General features: G+C 54.6%; 3 protein-coding genes and 2 non-coding genes across 6 annotated transcripts; 3 read left to right on the forward strand and 2 right to left on the reverse strand.

Moving 5' to 3' along the window:
* Window positions 1–351: 351 nt before the first annotated feature.
* BNIPL (BCL2 interacting protein like) lies at window positions 352–8,150 on the forward strand. 2 transcript variants are annotated; one of them, XM_006919755.3, is made up of 10 exons: window positions 352–849; window positions 1,673–1,768; window positions 1,968–2,032; window positions 2,254–2,478; window positions 5,132–5,314; window positions 5,498–5,600; window positions 5,776–5,907; window positions 6,692–6,778; window positions 6,963–7,061; window positions 7,537–8,150. In XM_006919755.3, the coding sequence occupies exons 1-10, from the start codon at window positions 806–808 to the stop codon at window positions 7,571–7,573; spliced, it is 1,071 nt and encodes a 356-aa protein (XP_006919817.2). In that variant the 5' UTR covers window positions 352–805; the 3' UTR covers window positions 7,574–8,150. The 2 variants fall into 2 exon arrangements, with proteins under 2 accessions (XP_006919817.2, XP_015450954.1); XM_015595468.2 differs by having other exon boundaries at window positions 2,317–2,478.
* Window positions 3,978–4,106, forward strand: LOC112469176. Its single transcript, XR_003042495.1, has one exon.
* Window positions 8,151–8,304: 154 nt separating the features above from the next.
* CUNH1orf56 (chromosome unknown C1orf56 homolog) lies at window positions 8,305–10,395 on the forward strand. The gene is made up of 2 exons (XM_006919838.3): window positions 8,305–9,468; window positions 10,269–10,395. Exons 1-2 carry the CDS (start codon window positions 8,398–8,400, stop codon window positions 10,287–10,289), a joined length of 1,092 nt encoding a protein of 363 aa, XP_006919900.2. The 5' UTR covers window positions 8,305–8,397; the 3' UTR covers window positions 10,290–10,395.
* A 74-nt stretch (window positions 10,396–10,469) lies between these two features.
* On the reverse strand, window positions 10,470–10,588 carry LOC112469130. The gene has a single exon (XR_003042475.1). It is a non-coding gene; the product is annotated as a 5S ribosomal RNA (ribosomal RNA).
* A 348-nt stretch (window positions 10,589–10,936) lies between these two features.
* Window positions 10,937–15,762, reverse strand: CDC42SE1 (CDC42 small effector 1). Its single transcript, XM_006919756.3, has 4 exons — window positions 15,456–15,762; window positions 14,889–14,999; window positions 13,358–13,446; window positions 10,937–13,099 (listed from the first exon to the last, which is right to left on the reverse strand). The coding sequence occupies exons 1-3, from the start codon at window positions 15,507–15,509 to the stop codon at window positions 13,372–13,374; spliced, it is 240 nt and encodes a 79-aa protein (XP_006919818.1). The 5' UTR covers window positions 15,510–15,762; the 3' UTR covers window positions 10,937–13,099; window positions 13,358–13,371.
* Window positions 15,763–18,788: the final 3,026 nt, after the last annotated feature.

The following is an 18,788-nucleotide window of genomic DNA, read 5'->3' on the forward strand; positions in this document are numbered from 1 at the left end:
GGGGCCGCCAGTTTCACTGGACGGTGGGGTGCGTGGTGTTTTGGCATGGCGTCTTCAGGAGGACGGGGACAGTGACTCCACTTTGCAGGGATGATGTGTGTAGCCATCGAAAGGCAAAAGCAGTGGCGAGGTCACCGGGCCAAAGGAATTTGTTTGTCACTTGGGTGCCTTGTTCTGCATTTTGTTAAAGTATTAAATGTCTTTTTCCTGTCTTCCTGTCTCTTTTTTACAGCTGTAGTCAGGGCTGTCCCTGGGGTGATTTTTCAGCCTCCTCAAGGGTCACCCCCCGTCCTCCTGCCGTACTTCGTGTAGGAATAAGCAGCAACAGTCTCTGCTCATCCTCAGCCTTTCCTTTAATTAGTGTCTCTTTCCAGAACACTCTTCATGACACTTCTGTGTCACCGATTTTGCTGATGCTCAAAAAGTAAGGCCAAGGTAGTCTTAAAACCAAAATGGTTTTTACTGTTGCCTTTTTTCTTCTTAAAAAAAAAAAAAAAATAGCAGCTTCCAGCTTATAAGGTGTCTATAAGACAGAACAAGTTGCCTTACTGGACCCCCCAAGACCAGAAATTGTGCCCTCTTCCCCGAACCCGCCCCCACACAGGCAGGGTTCTTTTGGGCGAACCTGCTTCTTGGGAAGGGAGGTGGCGAAACCTGTTTGAAGGCGAGGTTACCTCCCTTCCCCACCTCCCTCCTCGGAGGCGAGGGCAGCAACAGCTGAGGCAGCGAAGGGCACAGAGGTGCTGGGGAGCTGGAGCGGCCTGCTCCCCGGCAACCCCAGGTGCTTAAAGCCGGAGACGGGAAGATGGGAAGTCTACCAGAGGCAGGAGAAAAGCCCCTGGGTCTTGGGTAAGTAAGAGCCTGGCCGACCTGAGGGGAAACGAGAAGCGAGTGGTGCTGAGGGACTGTCCCACCATCCAGCTGTCACCAGGTCGAGTCTCGTGTTCCTAGGGACAGTGAGACTGTAGGAAAATCAATTTGCAGAGAAGGGACGGGTGGCTTTAGGCAGGACACGTCAGCATGGTGTGGGAGCTGGGGAGTCCAGGGTAATTCCCTATTGTGTTGTGTGTGTGTTTTTTTAAGAAAGTTTGTATTTTGTGTCTGATAAATCTGCCCCTGTTTTCTAACCCCACCTTCCAAATTGGCCATCGGGAAAGCCGACCCAGAACTAAGGTTTTAGGTCCAGGTTCTCCTCCCCGGCAAACCTTTCTTCCTCCTCACCTTATTCCTCACCCTCCACCTGTGCCACGGTTGCCCCTCACCAACCACTCCCAACATGGTGGAGGAAAGGCAGGCCTGACTAGGTGCCATCTTCCCGAACTCTGCCCAGTGACAGCTGGGCAGGGCAGGTCTGTCGGGTTCCAGCCCGTTGGAATGAGGACTGCTTCTCACCCCTGCTCTAGGTGGAGCAGCTGCCATAGGGGTAAACACGACTGGTTTCGCTTTCATCCTGCTCCCCAACCCGACAGCGGGGCCCATCTGCCCAGCGAGTGCTGAAGCTGGTAGAAATGTCTCTAGGAGACGAGACCTGAGTTCTTTTCCAGGCCCGCCCTCCACGCTGCACCTTGATTACAATCCCTATCCCAGTGTCCCACCTCTCATCCAGTTCCCCTAAGACACTGCCTCGTTTGTCTCACGGTCGTCTCTTCCGGGGTCCGGGGCACTGTCTTAGGGTCAGGGAGAATGCAGAAGCAGCAGGACTAGCAGCGTCCTCGAGACTTGGGGAACTGGACCTGGAGGAGGAATGGCAGGATGAAGAGTTCCCTCGGTGAGGAGGTGTGAGGGAGGCTGGGAGGAGGCAGGGATGGTCACCAGGGGAGGGCAGGGATGCTAAACTAGGACTTGAAGGTCAGACGGGAAAAGGGAGCAGAGGTGGTAAATCGTGGCGGAGAGAGAATTGATCGGTTGATCCCTGGCTTGACGCCTTTAGCCTCGCTTTTCCCCCCTTTTAATCGTTTTCCCTGCAGATTGCTCCCTGAAGAGGCCGACGCTTCTGAAGGTCCTGGCGGCCCTAAAAGAGACGCACAGGCAGGTGGGTGCAGTAGAGCCTCGGCCTCAGGTTCTTGATTCCAATCCAGGGAAGGGTCATACCCCCCCACTTTGCAGTTCTGCCACCCCTTTCCTACGTGTCCCCTGCGTTAGTCTTCTTTAAAGTTTGTCCCATAGTATCACTTCCATATGCAGGAATTCCAGCCTCCCCCGCTAACACACACACATCTCTCTATTCTTTTGTCATCCTCCCCCCAACCCCAGGTACCCCCAGCACGTTAGCCTTGTGTGGCCAGCGCCCCATGCGTAAGCGTCTCTCTGCCCCAGGGTTGCTACTGAATCTGACAAAGGAGCCTGGAGATGATGGAGCTTCTCCTACCCACTCTGTCCCTTCGTCTCCCGGTGGCAGCTCTGACCTGGAAGTAGACGAATTGGAGACACCTTCAGACTCGGAGCAGCTGGACAGTGGACATGAATTTGATTGGGAAGGTGGGAAAGACACCTGAGGACTTAGCTGGTAGAAGTAGAGGCCAAATTCAAGAAGCTCAGGATGGACTTAATGGGACTGAAGTCAGAGCTAATGAGGTGGGGACTGAGAAGTGAGGTCAGCAAACGCTATTTCCTCAGAATGGAAAAGCAGAGCTGAGAGGCCGAATGTGACAGCAGTCAGTAGAGGAGGGGTGGCGTCCTTCGTTTATTAAGGAAAACTATTGAATGACTGTTCCCAGCCATCACCGAGCCAGAACCGGAGTTAGAAAGATGAGAACAGAGAATTGTCTGTTCCGTAAGAAATAAACATACAAATAAGCGCAGGTAAAGGTTGAGATCTGCATGTTACCTGCAGGTGTGGAGAAGGAAAGGTCAGTTCTGGGGGAGGGGCGGGGTCAGGAAAGGCTCCCCGAGGAGGGTCTCCGAGCTGGGCTCCGAGCTGCGCCCTCGAGCTGGAAGGAGCAGCTTGGGCAGCAGCGTGGTGCGTTGGGTAGTTCAGAGCGTCAAGCGTGACTGTGGGATATTAAGGAAATCTTTCTTCTTCACTCAACGCTTCTGACACCATCGGGGTGGGTTCCCCCACAGCAGCCAATTCTCCAGCTCTCCAGACGCCAGCTGGGTGTCCTGCGATTCACATATGACACTGACTACCTGGGGTCAGCGCAGATCCCAGAGGTTAAGGGCTTGGTCCCCCAAGACTGCCCCTGCCCCCCACTTCAAACACCAGCCGCATGTTCAGGTTGTCACCTGTGCTCCTGACCAACTGGCGACTCGCGACCCCCTCCTCAGCTTCGATACTGTGCTAGAATGGCTAATAGCACCCAGGAAAACGGTTACCTATCAGATCACAGATTCACTCTAAGAGGATGCCACTCAGAAGGCAGAGCTGCATAGGGTAAGGTGTGTGGGAGGGGTGTGGAGCTTCTGGGCCCACAGCGGGTCCACCACCCTCCCGGCACCTCCACGTCCGCTGGCCCAGAAGCTCTCGGAACTCCTCAGTCCGAGTTTTCTTGGAGGCTTCATTATGAGGACTGATCGACTAAGTCAGTGGCCAGTTAGTGATTAACTCAGCCTTTAGTGTCCCCTCCCCAGAGGTCGGAGTGTGAAAGGTCCAACCCTCTAATCACATGGGTGGTTCCCCTGGCAACCAGCCGCTCATCCTTTGGGGCTTTCCAAACTCACCTCGTTAATAAAAACTCGGGTGGTTGGAAGGCACTTGCTCTGAATAGGAAAAGATTTTCCTTTCACCTTTCTCATCAGGAGCTGTTTCAGGAGCCAGGGACAAAACAAAAATATACATTTATTATTATATCACAGATATGAAGGGCTGGGAGGTAAAGAGAATGCTCTGCTAGGTAGGCAGGGTCCAACCATGGAGATCCTTGCTACCATAAGAGTCTGGATTTTATCCTGTGGGCAGTGGGGAGTCATCGCATGGTTTTGCTCAAGGAAGTAACACGATCAGGTTCCATCGCTCTGAAAAGACTGGAAACAACCTGTGGACATTTATGTTTATTCAGTTTCTTCTTAAGGTGGAGAAAACTCTTTGTAAATGTCCTAGAGAAACAGAGTAGCTTTCTGTTCACCTTTTGCAAGTAAAAAGGTGGATCGTTCCACTACTGACATTTATAAAAATGAAAATAAAAATAAAAAAATAAAAATTTTTAAAAAAAGATTGGAAAGAACCTAAGGCCCCTCAGTAGGGTATCAGTTCCATTATGGCGCATCTATACGGTGGAGTACTAAGTACCAGGCGACTATTTTTTCAGATGAGGCAGTTCTTTCTATTGCTGTGGAAAGATCATGCAGAATTAGTGGGTATGTGGGATTGCCATTTGAGTGAAAGAGGTAGGAGAGACAAAAGCAGGCAATGCTGTAGAGGGTGGCATGGGGGGAACGGAGTGGAGGCAGGGAGACCAGTTAGGAGGCTGGTTCTGAGGCCAGATGAGAAATGCTAAGAACCCGCACAGGCCAGTAGCAGTGGAAAGAACAAAGAGTGTAATGGACATAGATGGGGCAGGATCCAGGGTCCAGTTGTCTCGAGGGCTGAGAGAGAGGAAGGCGTCTCGGATGACGTCCAGTTAGGTTCTCTCTCAGGAAGCTAGATGCATGGCGTCATTCATCAAGAAAGGAAGTGTGGGAGAGAGGAGGAAGAGCATGAGTTTGAGTCGCACTTTGAGTCTGGTGACTTGGAGATGACGGAGGGACACAGAGTGGACATGTCCAGTCCAGGCAGCCGGGGGTTCGGGTCAGAGTTAGGAGAGAAGCCTGGGTTAGAAGGCAGATGTGGGAGTCATCACCTTACCGCTGGTGATCGAAGACATGGCAATAGATGAACTCGCCCAGGGAAAAGCATGGAAAGAAAAAAATAAAGAATCTGGAAAAAAACATACTGACCAGAGCCATTGACCTACAATAATGCCAGGTTACTTCAAGGCCACTGCCTACTGAAAAAAAGTGAGAATAATGAGTCATAGGAAAGAGTAACTGGAAAGGGGTTGGGTGTATTGGACAAACCAGGGCTAGAGGCATGGTGGGGGGGGGAGTGAGGAATGAGAGGCTGCTGTAATGAACTCCAGGAATCCCGGGGAGTTACGGGATGCTGGAGGTGCGTGTTCTGTGCAGCTAACCTTTCTCCATCCCTCTGTTTCAGATGAGCTGCCCCAGGCGGAGGGTCTGAGGCCCAGTGAGGCAGCTGAAGGGCTGGGCCAGGGTTGTGTGTGGGATGTGGCTGGAGAAGACGGTCATCGCTGGAGGGTGTTCCGAACAGGACAGCGGGAGCAGCGAGTGGACATGACTGCCATTGAGCCCTATAAGAAAGCCCTGTCTCATGGAGGTGAGGGCTGGCGTCGGTGGAGGGGCAGAACGGTGACCGCTTGAATGAAACGAGTAAACTGGACACTGTTATTGGGTTCACAGTCCTTCCCGTAACTTCCTGACACCCTCAGAGCCCCTCAACCTAAACATGTCTGTCAATACGGATTTGCTGACGGAGTGAAGTTTCCCTTATCCTTCCCAGGTTACCATGGTGATGGCCTCAATGCTGTCATCGTCTTTGCTTCCTGTTATCTGCCCAGAAGCAGCATCCCCAACTATACTTATGTCATGGAACACTTGTTTAGGTGAGGCGGGAGGCCCGAAGGGCCCCAGGGGGGCTGTTAGGGAGGGAAACGTAAAAAAGAACTCACTTCTATGGTCGGTAGCTGATTGTAGAACCTACAGTGATGTCTCTGTCACTCCCCACGACCCCGAACACACACCTTCCCTGACACTTTCTCCCCCCACCCCCTGCCCCAGGTATATGGTGGGAACTCTGGAGCTGCTGGTAGCTGAAAATTACCTGCTTGTTCACTTGAGTGGAGGCACAAGCAGGGCCCAGGTTCCAACCCTGGGCTGGATGCGCCAGTGTTACCGGACTCTGGACCGGCGGTGAGCCGCAGGACGAGGGGCTACGACGCCATCTTTGTCCTTTCCATCTTTCCATTCTTCCATTTAGTTCTTCCTTTTTTGTTTTGTCCCTCGATGGCCCTTTCCAACGCTCTCCTGTCTTCTGTCCTCTCTTGGAGTCAGGGAAATCTAGTTTCAAATCTTGCCTTCACTTTTTACTAGCCGTGTAACTTTGGACAAGTCACTTTACCTTTCTGGGACTCGGTTTCCTTATCTGTAAAATGACAGTGAGCATACCTTTGCCCCTGGGCATTTGTGACGATCAAGTAAACCGAAGTGGCGTGTTGCCTAACCCGCAGAAGGCGCCCCTTCCTCTGCTAGTCTTCCCATTTATTGCCTCTTCCGACCCATTGTCTTCCTAACCCACACGTCCTTTTCCCGCCACGTTCCTTTTTTCCCCCGTCTCTCTCCCATCTTGTTCGCTGGTCTTCTTCCATGTGGAGTATTATAAGTAGGCCTGGTCATGGAGCGATGGGGAAGGTACCGAAGGGACTCAGGCGAGGGCGGGGCGCAGGAGGGAGATGGGGTAGAGAAGACTGACCCGGCTGAGGGATTCTGGGAGGGGAGTTGCCTGGAATACGGAGCACGGAGGGCTGAACAAGATGGATAGAGCCGAGACTACGGGTAAGAGAATGGGCCTTAGGCCCAATGTGCCGGAGAAATCTAGAAATTAGAGAAGTGAAGGATCCTAAGGTGCAGAAGGCAGCTGCACCTGATTTTCAGGTGTGGAGGTGGAAAAATAGGACGACCTCACATTCTCTCTCAGGCTCAGGAAAAACCTGCGCGCCCTGGTGGTCGTCCACGCTACGTGGTATGTGAAGGCCTTCCTGGCACTGCTCCGGCCCTTCATCAGGTACTAACTCTGGGGACCGGGTCCCTCCTCCTCTGCTCCCCATTTTCAAAATCAGAATTAAGAACTTGCCCCATCCCGACTCGTTGTAGCCATAACCACTCTACTTCTTGCATCTCCCTTCCTGGTGGTCTCCAGGAGCCCTCTTCCCAGTATAAAACACACTTGGTTTATCCTCTCTTTTCAGTTCCAAGTTCACACGAAAGATCCGTTTTCTGAACAGCCTGGCAGAGCTGGCCCAGCTCATCTCCTTGGATCAGGTCCACATCCCTGAAGCTGTCAGACAGTGAGTTCTGAGCTGAAGCCGAAAGGCTTGGGGTGGGATGTGTAAAGCCAGTTTCCATTTTCTAAATATCTTGGGGGAGATACAAAGGAACTGAACGCCAGAGGCTCTGCTTTCGGATGCTTCGCGGTATCTGGGAAAACGGCACACACCCGGGGGAGAAATTAAGGATGCTACTGTATCCGAGAACAGGTGAAAAGCTATACACGTAAGTGCCGAGGCATCAGGGATTAAAGGAATGACCACGGCACAGGATTTAGAGGAGATTCAGACCAGCCCCAGAAATGAGAAAGAGATGTGTTGGCAGCGAATGGCAGAGACTATCCAGTGGGGGAGGGGAGCTAGGATCAAAGGATCCTAAATGATGACCCACTCAGGCACCCAGTAATCTAACTCCTCCAAGTCGCCTGGCCTCTCTCCCCAGACCAGAGTGAAACCAGGTCCTGCTGTTGTACCACTTTTTCTTTCTCTCTCCTAGGCTGGACCAGGATCTCCGTGGCTCAGGAGGGATCTAGCATAGGACTGGAATAAAGGGCCTTAGAACCAAGCAAAGATATGGACCTGCCTGCACCCTAACCCCCGAAACATCTGAGCTGTTTGTAAATCATCTCGACCTTTGACCCCAGTACCTCGGGATCTTCCCATCTCCATGGGTGTCGTTCCTTCGCTGCCCTGCCTTCAAAGCAGGGCTTTGAGGTCTGGAACCGGATCTGCGGTGACTTTCATGTCAGACATAGGGATGCACAGAGCGACGTTTTTTATGGGAAAGTACAAAGCTGTGGGTCTTAGTCCTGCTTCAGCTGTAGAACTTTGGACCAATAACTTCCTTGCGTCCCCTTTTCGTCCTTGGTAAAGGAAAGGGCGGGGCCCCTTCCACCTGGGGCTGTTGGTCGGGGAAGGTGAGAGGTGGATGGGAAGGGCAGGCCAGGAGCCGCTCCGGGAATCTCGGGGAAGCGCTGGGTGCCCCTCTTCCCCTCTCGGTCAAGCCTGCTGCCTGCGAGCCTGGGAACGAGTGTTTTCGAAACCTGCCTCTCTGTCCTCTCTAGTCCTTTCGGGTCTGTAGCGGGTAATAAACTGCGGTGAGAGACTTAAGCTCTGCGTCGAGGAAGTGAACTTTCCCCCCAGCCCCTCGCCTCCCCCTCCGGCTGCCGGTGGGGTTCCCGCCTTGGGGTCCCCGAGGACCGAGGCCTGGGGAGGGGCGTGGCTCGCGCGTCGGAGCCCCGCCCCCGCGGCCTCAGTTCTAACGACCCGGCAGGTCGAGAGCCCAAGGGAGGGAGAGGAGGTGGGAGCCCCGGCCTCGGTCGCTGGCCTCCCTCCCAGCCCCACACGGCCTAGCCCCATGGTCCCCGCCGCCGTTGCGCTGCTCTGGGCCCTGCTGCTGAGTCTGGGGCCCCGGGCGGCGGCGGGGGCCCAAGGCCTGACTTCGACCAGCACGCAGCCGGTCAGTTTCCGCCCCAGGAGCCCGATGACCCAAAACGACTGGTCCACCGCCCGGACCAGTGTTTCCCCGAAGAGTACGGTCATCATAGAGGACGAGGATGACATGGTGGCCGCTGCCGACCGCCTGGCAGGCCCAGCTGCTGCCGAGCTCTTGGCCTCCACGGTGTCCACGGACGTCAGCGGGTCGCATTCGTGGGACCGGGAGGACGGCTCTTTGGAAGAGGGGGTTGTGATTAACGCGGACAAGAACAGCTCGCGATCAGAGGTTGTCAGTACCGTCTCCAGCACAGCGACGGAGTCCAGCTCCAGGTTCCCGGCGAACGTGCAGGAGGCGGAGTACAGGCTGACCACCAACATGGCGCCCTTCACGGGCAAGTCCACTGACGACCTGCTGCTCACCGGCAGCAGCCTGACCAAGTGGACCACGGCGGGGGCCACCCCCAGACGCTGGCCGCAGTACTCGTCCACAGCCATGCCGCCTCCCGAGAACCTGCGGCTGATGCTCATGCCCTGGGGCCCGTGGCACTGCCACTGCAGGTCAGGCACCATGAGCCGGTCCCGGGCTGGGAAGCTGCAGGGCCTTTCGGGGCGCCTCCGAGTTGGGGCGCTGAGCCAGCTCCGCACGGAGCACCGGCCTTGCACCTACCATCAGTGCCCTTGCGACCGGCATCGTGAGGAGTGCCCCCTGGACTCGGGCATCTGTTCTGGCACCGGCTGCGCCACTCAGAGCCGCGTCGCCACCGCCGGCACCGCCACCGGCACCGGCACCACCACCACCACCACGACGACTACGACCACCACGACCACCACGACCACCACGACCACCCTACCCCCGCTCAGCCAGAGACTCAGACCCACCCCGCTGCACCTCCTGGGCCCCAGCGCCGCCCTTGATTTTTGGAGGCGGGTCAGGATTGGGCTGGAGGATATTTGGAACAGCCTCTCTTCCGTGTTCGCACAGATGCAACCAGTAAGTGTTCGGTGATGAGCCAGGATCTTTGTCGATGGATCTGAAAAGTCCTGACAGCCAAAACCCTCTTGCTAAACCAGCCAGTGTGCTTGCATGAACTGTTACTTATGTGCTTGGTTATTGATTCCGTAACATGCATTGGTTTATCAGTGTTATCATTGGCCATGGACTCCACCTTTTATTAGGCAACATGTATTATCGGTCATTAGCTGACGGTTGACCCAGTTGTTAAGATCGTACATATGTAAACAATTCTCAATGCACAGATAATGCATGTGGGAGATGATTAAGTTTTCAGCTTATTCGTGCAGTTTAACAGTCACAGCAGCCAATATTTGAGTCTTGCTATGTGCACTTTACGTGGGTCAGTTCTCCAATACCCCATGAGGTATTACTGTGCCCACGTCACAGATGAAGAAATGGGGTCTTATACAACTGGTAAGTGGCAGAGTCACAGCAGGATTTAAACCGGGTTTGTTTGACGCTAGTGCTGATGCTCTCACCGCTGTCCCAAAGAACATTCTCAAGGAATGACAGTCCTCTGCTTCCCCAAAGGGCCCCCAAAGGCTCTGACTGACCTGACGAAATATTCTCAGTTGGTAGAATGACAGGACCTTTGGGGAGAGGGGATGGACAATAAAATGTAGGCTTGGTCATTTTGCTGGTTTCTGTTCCTTCTCCAAGTATAAACGGGGGGAGGGGCAGTTGTGCTAAGGGAATGAGGGTTTGTGGGGAAGCAAGGAAGGGAAGAGAAATAGCTTTGTTATAATATTTCGCCTTTTCTCTGTTTCCTCACCCAGATAGACAGAAACCGGAGGTAATGGCCACCGAGCTGCAAGAAGCGTCAGAATCTCGCCCTCCCCTCCCCCTTCAATCTCAGCACCCACTGGGTATTTTTAGTACAGAAAAACAAAACTAGAAAAAACATTGTTTGGTCTTGTGTGTTTTTACAGAGGTATCTGAGGGAGGAGAGACCAAAACTCTCTTGACTTTTTTTTAAATGCATACAGCACCTGGTCTTCCTAGGTGGTCTCCCATCCAAGTACTAACCAGGCCCCACCCTGCTTAGCTGCCGAGATCAGACGGGATCCGGCACGTTCAGGGTGGCATGGCCGTAGACGCTCTGGGCTCTTAAACTGAACTGTGTGCCAGCAGCATCTGGCCCTTCCTCTGTCCCCCAGAGAAAATGTCATTCATCCTCCTCATTTCCAAAGTTGTTCTTGAACAAGTGTTTCTTTAAAGACTTTAAAATCTCAGGTGAACACCAAGAGAAGGGACCAGGAAGAGTGGGGGGCTGAGCGCCCCCTGGAGGCTGGCGGCCTCCTGCCTTCACAACCTTCAGCCGCCTTCTCTCCCCAAAGGGCAATGTTGGTACGAAATTCCACACCAGCCACTTCCTAGGAGCTCCTTCATCAGCCATCTCTAGCCTTTAACCCAGCTTTGCCAGTAGTGATAGACTCTGAGACTATTTTGCTTAAACTTTTTTATTTGAAAAATGCATTTAAAAGTCCAACAAATTTTTTAATATAAATTATGACTCTCAGACCCATTGTCATCACTCTAAATATTGTTAAAGTGATGGCAGCATACACATCAGAGACGGAACTAAAGGCGAGAGAGCACCAAAGACAAGTCTGTGTCCAAAGAATAGGCATTAGGATAAGGCTGAAGATCAAGGTGACCAGTGATTCCAGGAGTCCCCCATCTTTCTGCCCTGTCCTGTCAACCCTTCAGATCTAGTATAACCCTCAGGCTATTGACTACTTCCGGAGCAACTAGCTAGACGGAAAGGTCAACTGTGAAAGTATCTCTATGACCAATCTCACTCGGACCCTGAAAAACTTCAGGAAATACCCTGAAACTTGAAAAAATTTAACCTCAGTCACTGTAGGTGGGGGCAAACTGGATGGATGGTGGATCCCAGTTCCCACATTCCTGACCCCCGAGCTACTAAATGACAGCTCCTCTGTCCTGTTCTGCCTTCCAAAGCTTCCCACGAGGAAGGGGCCAGAACAAAGAAGACCTGAGAAAACAAAGTGCCTAAAGACCCTGCTCCTCCATCCCTCTCCCACCGAGAGCACTCTTCAGCTGGGCGGGGGGCGGTCTTCAGACAAAACTCCCTGAGCTTTAAAATTCGGGGAGGATAAGCTGGGGTGTCTGCAGCTTCTCTCCTCGCTCCCCAATCCCACCACACCCTGTTCACACCTCCACGCAGGAAACCCTCCTCCGAGAGCGGGAACAGAAGCACAGCACATGTCCGTCACAGAGACACCGCATGCAAGGGCAAGCAACACAATGAACAGTCGTTTGGAGGTTGTATGCAGCCCTGTGAAGCCTAGTCTACAAGGGCCCTAGTTCATCAAGGCTCAGGCTTAGGGTGAATCATGGGATGGGGTACTGGGCAGGGGAGGGAATCAAAGAGAAAAATATCTTGACTCTAGAGCAGTAGCTCTCAACTGGGGGTGATTTTGTCCCCCTAGGAGATACTTGGCAAGTCTGGGGCCATTTTTGGTTGTCATATCTAGGGTGGGCCAGGGATGCTGCTAAACATCCTAATGCACAGGACAGATCCCCATGACAAAGAATTCTCCAGCCCCGAATGTCCAGTGTCTAGGCTGAGAGACCTTGCTCGGTGGGTCTCCTTGCTCCCAGGTAGTGAGGGTCTTAAGCTCCTGAAACTCACAGTTGACTGCTCTTAACCTGTTTCTCACCCGCCTCCCGCCCTCAAGGGTCAGGAAGTCCACCCTGAGACATACAAAACGCCTAGTTTTGCTGAGTTCTGGCTTTCTCTCCAGATCCCTCTTCCTTCTCTCACCTGGGCCAGCAGGGAGGTTGGCAGAGGGCAGGCCAGGTCCCTAAGACTTAAATGGAATGTCATCAGGTTAACATCCACCTCTCAACTGTCATTCAGTGGGATATAATAAGGCCCCTAACAGCAATGGAGTTAAGGACAGAGGTAGTAGCAGGATGGGGGGAATTAAGAGAACTCATCTTAAATTAAAATTTTAATTAATTAAAAAATAAAGGAAAGATGTTGGGGAGCTAGCAGTGCTACAGAAACAGCAGGGTTAGAGGCCTGACTAGAGAAAGACCTTGGTATTGGCAGAGAGATACCGAAGAGATGTGAGCTTAAGGTCAGATTTAAAGAGAGCAGACTGGGCAGTGGCCGCCCGCCCGCCCAGCGCCAATCATTCATTCCAGGAGGAAAGAGAAGGGCAGGCAGGTAGGGAGCTTCTCAGCAAAGCCAGCTTCAGCTCTGGTAACGTCGCCCACCTGCCACTTAAGGAGTTCCAGGTTAAGAGTTTAAAACAGGTGGCACTGAGACCGTCATTCAGGAGCAGGGAACCCAGTCCGGGTTCCCAGGAACTCCTACTTCAGATCTGAGCGTGTCCACGGCTTCGGCTAAGTGCCTCTGACCACCAGTAGTCACTTGTTCAGTCCTGCTGCCTTGGCCCCATCACCAGGAGGGGCTACAGCCAGAGGGAGCAGAGGGAGTCCAGCCCCCACGCCTTCTGAGGCACTGTTAGGCAGACAAGGCAAAACGGGGGCCCAGGGCACTGGTTCTAGGAGGGATCTGGTGGGGGAGCATCTCTTCTGGACTGGACCGAGTGGAGGTTTCAGATAGTAGAACCTGATTTTTTAAAAAAGGAAGATTAGCCTCAAAGAAAACCAAGGCCTTAGGGGGAAGGCAGCCCCCAGCGCAGACTATTCCCACAGCGGGCTCTTCTCTCCGCCTGTCTGCGGTCTGCACACCCCTCTCTCTGCCCTTCTGGACCCTCCATCCCTGATTCTCCCACTCAAACTCCTCCTTGCGCTTCCCATCCCTGCAGAGGATCAGGGTTCCGAGGCGGGGGCTGGAGGTGTTGGCTGGGTTTCTCAAATGACTCACCCTTCCCGGTGGAGCTACAAGCCCCGAGAATTGCTCCACGGCCTGTCCCGGTTTCCCTTGGAACGCATCTGCTCCTGCACCGCGCCTGTCTGTGAGAGAGCGCCCGTGACGCCCCAGCCTCCGCCTTCCTGCGCACAGAACACACACGCATGCACGCACGCATGCACACACACACGCGCGCACACTCATGCACACACGCGCACACACATGCACGCACACACGCACGCACACGCATGCATGCACACACACACTCGCACACACACGCACACACAGCCCCAAACACACACACACACGCACGTGAGAAAGTGCCCACGACGCCCCAGCCTCCTCCTTCCTGCGCACAGAACACACGCACGCACACACGCACGCGCACACGCACACGCACACACGCACACACCCGTGCAGGAGGACAGCCCCTGTACCCTCCATAGGGGAGGTGCACACATGCACACGCGCATGCACACACACTCATGCACACATGCACACACACGCATGCACGCGCACACACGCACGTGAGAAAGCGCCCACGACGCCCCAGCCTCCGTCTTCCTGTGCACAGTAGAACACACACGCATGCACGCACGCGCACACACACGCGCACACGCACGCACACGCATGCATGCACACACACACTCGCACACACATGCATGCACACACACACTCGCACACACACGCACACACATGCATGCACACACACACACTCGCACACACATGCATGCACACACACACTCGCACACACACGCACACACATGCATGCACACACACACACACGCACGTGAGAAAGTGCCCACGACGCCCCAGCCTCCTCCTTCCTGCGCACAGTAGAACACACGCACGCACACACGCACGCGCACACGCACACGCACACACGCACACACCCGTGCAGGAGGACAGCCCCTGTACCCTCCATAGGGGAGGCTGACCCCACCTCAGTTTGAACCCGAAAAGGTTAAAACTAACCGCCCTTCCTCTAAGGGCGGTCTCAATGCCTCCCTCCACACTGGCCTTCATAAGAGAGAGACAAAATGAGTCTTTTGCTAAAAAGATCCTCTTGCAAAGGACCTTCTCATATTTATCTAAGTTTTGCAATTGGTGAAAAGACTCCTTCACTATCTCCAGGCCCATTTCCCTTATTTTGAGCAGAAATACATATCAGACATTATTTAGGACAGGGGTGCTCGGCCTTTTTCCTGCCCCGACAATCCCAACCACGATGACTGACTGGCACAGAGGAGGCTGTTCTTGAACAGAAGGAAGGGTTATGGTTTTTGGAAAAAGTCATCTGAGTAACTCTTAAAGACATATATAGCCCCCATCCCGATGAAAAACAATCTGCTCACTGCAAAAATGAGGGGGCCAAGGCGGGGGCCCTGAAACGCCAGGGCTCAGGTTGACACGGCTGGTGACCAACACTTGCCTTGCTTTTTACTTCCCCATCAAGTATTTTGTCATGTCCCCCGCTTGAACTTTCAAAAAGGGGAACAGTTCTAGGCCACAACCCCATGTGGACCTGCCCCCATTCCCTTGTTACCATGGCAAGTCCATCTCCGGCCCCCATCTCCCCAGAGCCAATGTGAGTCAGGTGGACAAAATTCATCGGTTCCCCAATCATGGTCCGGTCGATCCGTCTCCTCTTCTTCTTCTGCTTGGAGAAAAGGGGGGCGTTACGTCTGAAACCGCCTCCTGCAGTCAGTGGCACAAGGGAAAACCACTAAAGGAAGAGCGAAGGGCCTGGTGGGAAAGGGGACATGGCCCAGTAACAGGGACATCGCCAGAGTGTGAAAGGCAAGGCTGGGCCGACGCAAACAGAGAGGACGCAGGCAGGGTGCTGAGGGCAGTGGCCTGCACAGTGAACACTGGACAAAGAAAGGACATGTCAAAGTCACCTCTGGCTGATGAGGAAACAATGGGGAAAACTGACAGGTATTAAGCTCCACCTGCAGCCCAGGCCCAACTCAGCATGGACAGGGACAGGAAGCGACAGCCAGCGGGATCCTCACTTCCTCCCCCAGCACACACCTGCTTGGCCTGGGAACTATCCCGACAGACCAGCACCCAGACGAGCACGGTAGCTGAGGGGCGGGGCGGGGAGACTCACCGGCTGGGGTTTCTCTACCACACAGCAGCCCAGCTTGTGCCAGAATTCACTCATGTTCCCCGCAGGTTCCAGTTTCACGCCTCCACCTGAGGCCCCAGAGGGCTCCCGCTCTGCTGCCTTGACAGCCCACTCCTCCCCTCAGGTGTAACAACACCTGGGTTCACAGCTGGACAGCTCTAGAGAAAGAGTCCTGGGAACCCTGAGCTGGCCAGTGAAGGTCAGTGTCTCAGACCCTGAGCAGCGTGGACGACCTGGGCCAGAGGGTGGGGCGGGCGGGCGGGCACGAGGCTATGCGCTCCTCAGATGGGGAACCCTGGATGAACGGAAAGGTTAATGAGAACCCCCTCCTTGAGAAGCCTCCCGACAAGCCCGTCTTCTCGTCCTCCCTTTTAAAGGCCCTAGTCCCGTACCCGACACTGTCCCCAAACGTAAGAACCACAGTCTGACTCTGAGAAAAAGGAACCAGGACACCAGGGGGCTAAGGAGTGGTAGCCGCTGCCACCAGGGAGACGAAGGGGGCTGGAGGCATCTAGGGTGAGAGGAGGGGAGGGGACCAGAGGACAGTGGCAAAGTCTGGGGCTGCTCCGAGCTCTGCCTCCCTCTCCCTTCTCCTCTCCCACAGGGCAGGAGGGGAGGGGCACTTCAGTGACTTTGAAGAGGAAATGGTGGTTTTTTGTTTTCTCAAACAAGGCCTCCACCCCGTCCCTCCCTCCTTCCTTACCTTGCCCTGAACACCTAGGTTTTCTTTAAGAAAAGAGAACCTAGGTGTTCAGGGCAAGGGAAGGAAGGAGCAGCTTGGACCTCAAAAAAGATTCTACAGTGAGGAATTTCTTCCCTCTCTGTTCCCTGACCTTGTTCCTCCTCATTTCCCTGCACTAAGATCCAGCCCCTCCCAAAAAACGGTTAACCGTTCCCTTATTACTTGACCTTGGGAGCCTTCCCGAAGGCTGACCACACTGTGTCCTGTGTCGCCGCACCCCTGCTGTGCACCTGTTTGCACATACGTGGCGTGGCCACAGCTCCGTGTGTCTCTTACGGACCATCTGTGCACTGTTGTAGGTACACGTGCCAGGTATCTTCTGTCCCATGAGAATTTTTTTCCAGCCTCCCCACCCTCTTCACATGTCCTATCGTGCCACTCTGCTCTGCCTCACATCCCACAGGACCCGGGCCTCCCTCCCTCCCTCCCTCCCTCCCCCCCTCATGCTGTGACCTGCTCTCTCCTCCCTCCTCACCACTTCCCCCCAAGTGTCATCAGCCAACCAGACACAGGAACTTTCCAACAGCATCAGTGTCCAAGGAAGAACTTTCATTACTGCCGGCCAGGGCAGGGCACACCTGGGTTGCCCTTATGCACACTGCACTTCTCCAGTCCTATAATACGAGCCATCTCAAAGGTTCCAGACAGGGCGGTTTGCCGAATATCACACTGAACATGCACATGAACCTCTCCCTCCCTCCAGGCCCTCCCTCCAGGCCCGAAACCCTGAGGCCCTGGGGCCCTAGACTCATCTAAGAACTGAGGGCTTTTTTCTTAACGGCCTTGAGATGAGATCACACAAACACTGAGACACAGCTTCGAGGGGAGGGAAGGACCCAGGAGTCTGGACTTTTCCCCTATTTCCCTTCCCACCACTGGAGGGGAGGGGTAGCGAGACAGGGCGGAAGTCAGGAGCAGAGAGCTGTGGTCAATGGGGAAGTCGGTCACAGGGTTTGTTGTGATGGTGGCCGGTGGTGGCTGGAGGCAGGGGTGGGGGGTGATGAAGAAAACAATGAAGAATCAGAGGAAACCCCCAACACCACCAGACAGGCTGTACTGAGACTGGACTCTCCCCAGTACCCCCCTGCTCAAAGCCGAGTGGACAGAAGTGGGTGGTGGGAGGGGTGAGGGGTGAGGAGGGAAGAGGGGGAGGAGGAGAGAGAGAAAGGGGCAGAGAGGGAACAAGGACGGTTCTGTTCCTTTTCCAGGGACCTGGCCAGAGCTGTGTGGAGGGAAAGTGTGTGTGTGGGATTTGGCACGAAATGACCAATGATGATGAGAAGTGACCAGGAAATTCCATTCCCTAGGCCATAAGGGTCTCTGAAACTTGGGGGTGGGGTCACAGTGTAGAGAAAACTGGGCAGGGAGAATGGGGAGGAGGGACAGGCTGAGGCCAAAAAAGGAAGTAAGATCGATTTGGTTGTCACTCTGGTTCTTTAGAGTGGGTTGAGGAAAAATAAAGTCCTGAGCAACCCGGAAGAGGTACCGAATCCACGGCCCACTATTTCGACCCCACCTGAAGGGGAAGGGGCTGGGAAAACAGCAGTGGGCCTCAGGATTAGATCACCTAAGGCCAGATCCTCACCGCCAAGCCAAGGAGGGCTGAGAACTGGGCCTGAGGCCCAAAGAGGAACGGTGAACTGCAGCTGGGAAAGACACCAAGGTCAAACTGGAACTTAAGAGCTAAGAAACTACTAGGGAGTGAGCAGGAGAAGCGATGGGAGAGAGGTTCCAGGGAGGAAGGACAGACAGAGGTAGTTTCCACGGCGGGTTCCAGCCCCAAACCGGTTTGCCCGGTCCCGCTGCCTCCAGCCCCAAAGCCTCCAGCCCCAAAGCCTTTGTAGTGTTCTGAGACAAGCCTTCACAAGAAGCAGCTGGGTTGAAAGAGAAAGAGAAAGAGCGTTAAGAGAATGGAGTGGGCAATTCTGGCTAGAAGCCCAGGGCTGCAGCTGGTCCCTGCGGAGCCCTCCAGACACGGAGGCCTGCTGAGGGGTTCTAGAGAAGTAGGGATGCACCCCACCTTTCAGACAAGTGACCGGCATGTGCCCCAGCATCTACCGTGCCCTTCCCTCAAGGACGGTCCTGTGGGGACGTAAGAGGAAACAGAAGTAGGCCCTAAACTCCCCCTCCCCAATATTTTCAGCCCTTTCAGTCAGGGATTCCATTTCTGCCCAGCCCCTAAATCTACCCCGAAATTCTCCGCTCCTCCCACCGCTGAACTAGGGCTGGGACCGCTCTGTGAATCCTGGGGACTCTCGCCGTCTTCCGTGGCTGCCTCAGCCTCAGATCTGGTCTCAGACCGGGACCCGGCTCGTCTTCACTGTGTCTGGCACACGCCACCACCGAGGGCCGTGACTCTCGGAGACCCTGCCCCGTCCCTTCTCTCCGTGCTACTCTTGAGCGGCCTCCGCCTGCCGGCCGCACGGGCGTGGCTGGGGACGGAGACTCAGGGAGCGCACCCCAGTTCCCACCGACCCAGCAAGTCCGCAGTCCAGGACACCCTGCCCCCACGCCAGCATCCGGTGCGGCGCCGCCCGGCGGGGCAGGCGGGGCGCGCGGCGGGCGGCGGGGCC

This window comes from Pteropus alecto, unplaced genomic scaffold (assembly GCF_000325575.1).
Source record: "Pteropus alecto unplaced genomic scaffold, ASM32557v1 scaffold106, whole genome shotgun sequence".
Lineage (NCBI taxonomy): Eukaryota > Metazoa > Chordata > Mammalia > Chiroptera > Pteropodidae > Pteropus > Pteropus alecto.

What these genes read in the sequence shown, in the direction of transcription:
- BNIPL (XM_006919755.3), top strand. Translation starts at nt 806, where the DNA reads ATGGGAAGTCTACCAGAGGCAGGAGAAAAGCCCCTGGGTCTTGG. An exon ending in CAGGATGAAGAGTTCCCTCG is followed by an intron (nt 1,769 to 1,967) that starts GTGAGGAGGTGT and finishes TTTTCCCTGCAG; the next exon opens with ATTGCTCCCTGAAGAGGCCG. An exon ending in ATCCCTGAAGCTGTCAGACA is followed by an intron (nt 7,062 to 7,536) that starts GTGAGTTCTGAG and finishes TCTCTCTCCTAG; the next exon opens with GCTGGACCAGGATCTCCGTG.
- CUNH1orf56 (XM_006919838.3), top strand. Translation starts at nt 8,398, where the DNA reads ATGGTCCCCGCCGCCGTTGCGCTGCTCTGGGCCCTGCTGCTGAGTCTG. An exon ending in TGTTCGCACAGATGCAACCA is followed by an intron (nt 9,469 to 10,268) that starts GTAAGTGTTCGG and finishes TTCCTCACCCAG; the next exon opens with ATAGACAGAAACCGGAGGTA.
- CDC42SE1 (XM_006919756.3), bottom strand. Translation starts at nt 15,509, where the DNA reads ATGAGTGAATTCTGGCACAAGCTGGGCTGCTGTGTGGTAGAGAAACCC. An exon ending in TGGTAGAGAAACCCCAGCCG is followed by an intron (nt 15,000 to 15,455) that starts GTGAGTCTCCCC and finishes TTCTCCAAGCAG; the next exon opens with AAGAAGAAGAGGAGACGGAT. An exon ending in CCGGAGATGGACTTGCCATG is followed by an intron (nt 13,447 to 14,888) that starts GTAACAAGGGAA and finishes GCTCTCTCACAG; the next exon opens with ACAGGCGCGGTGCAGGAGCA.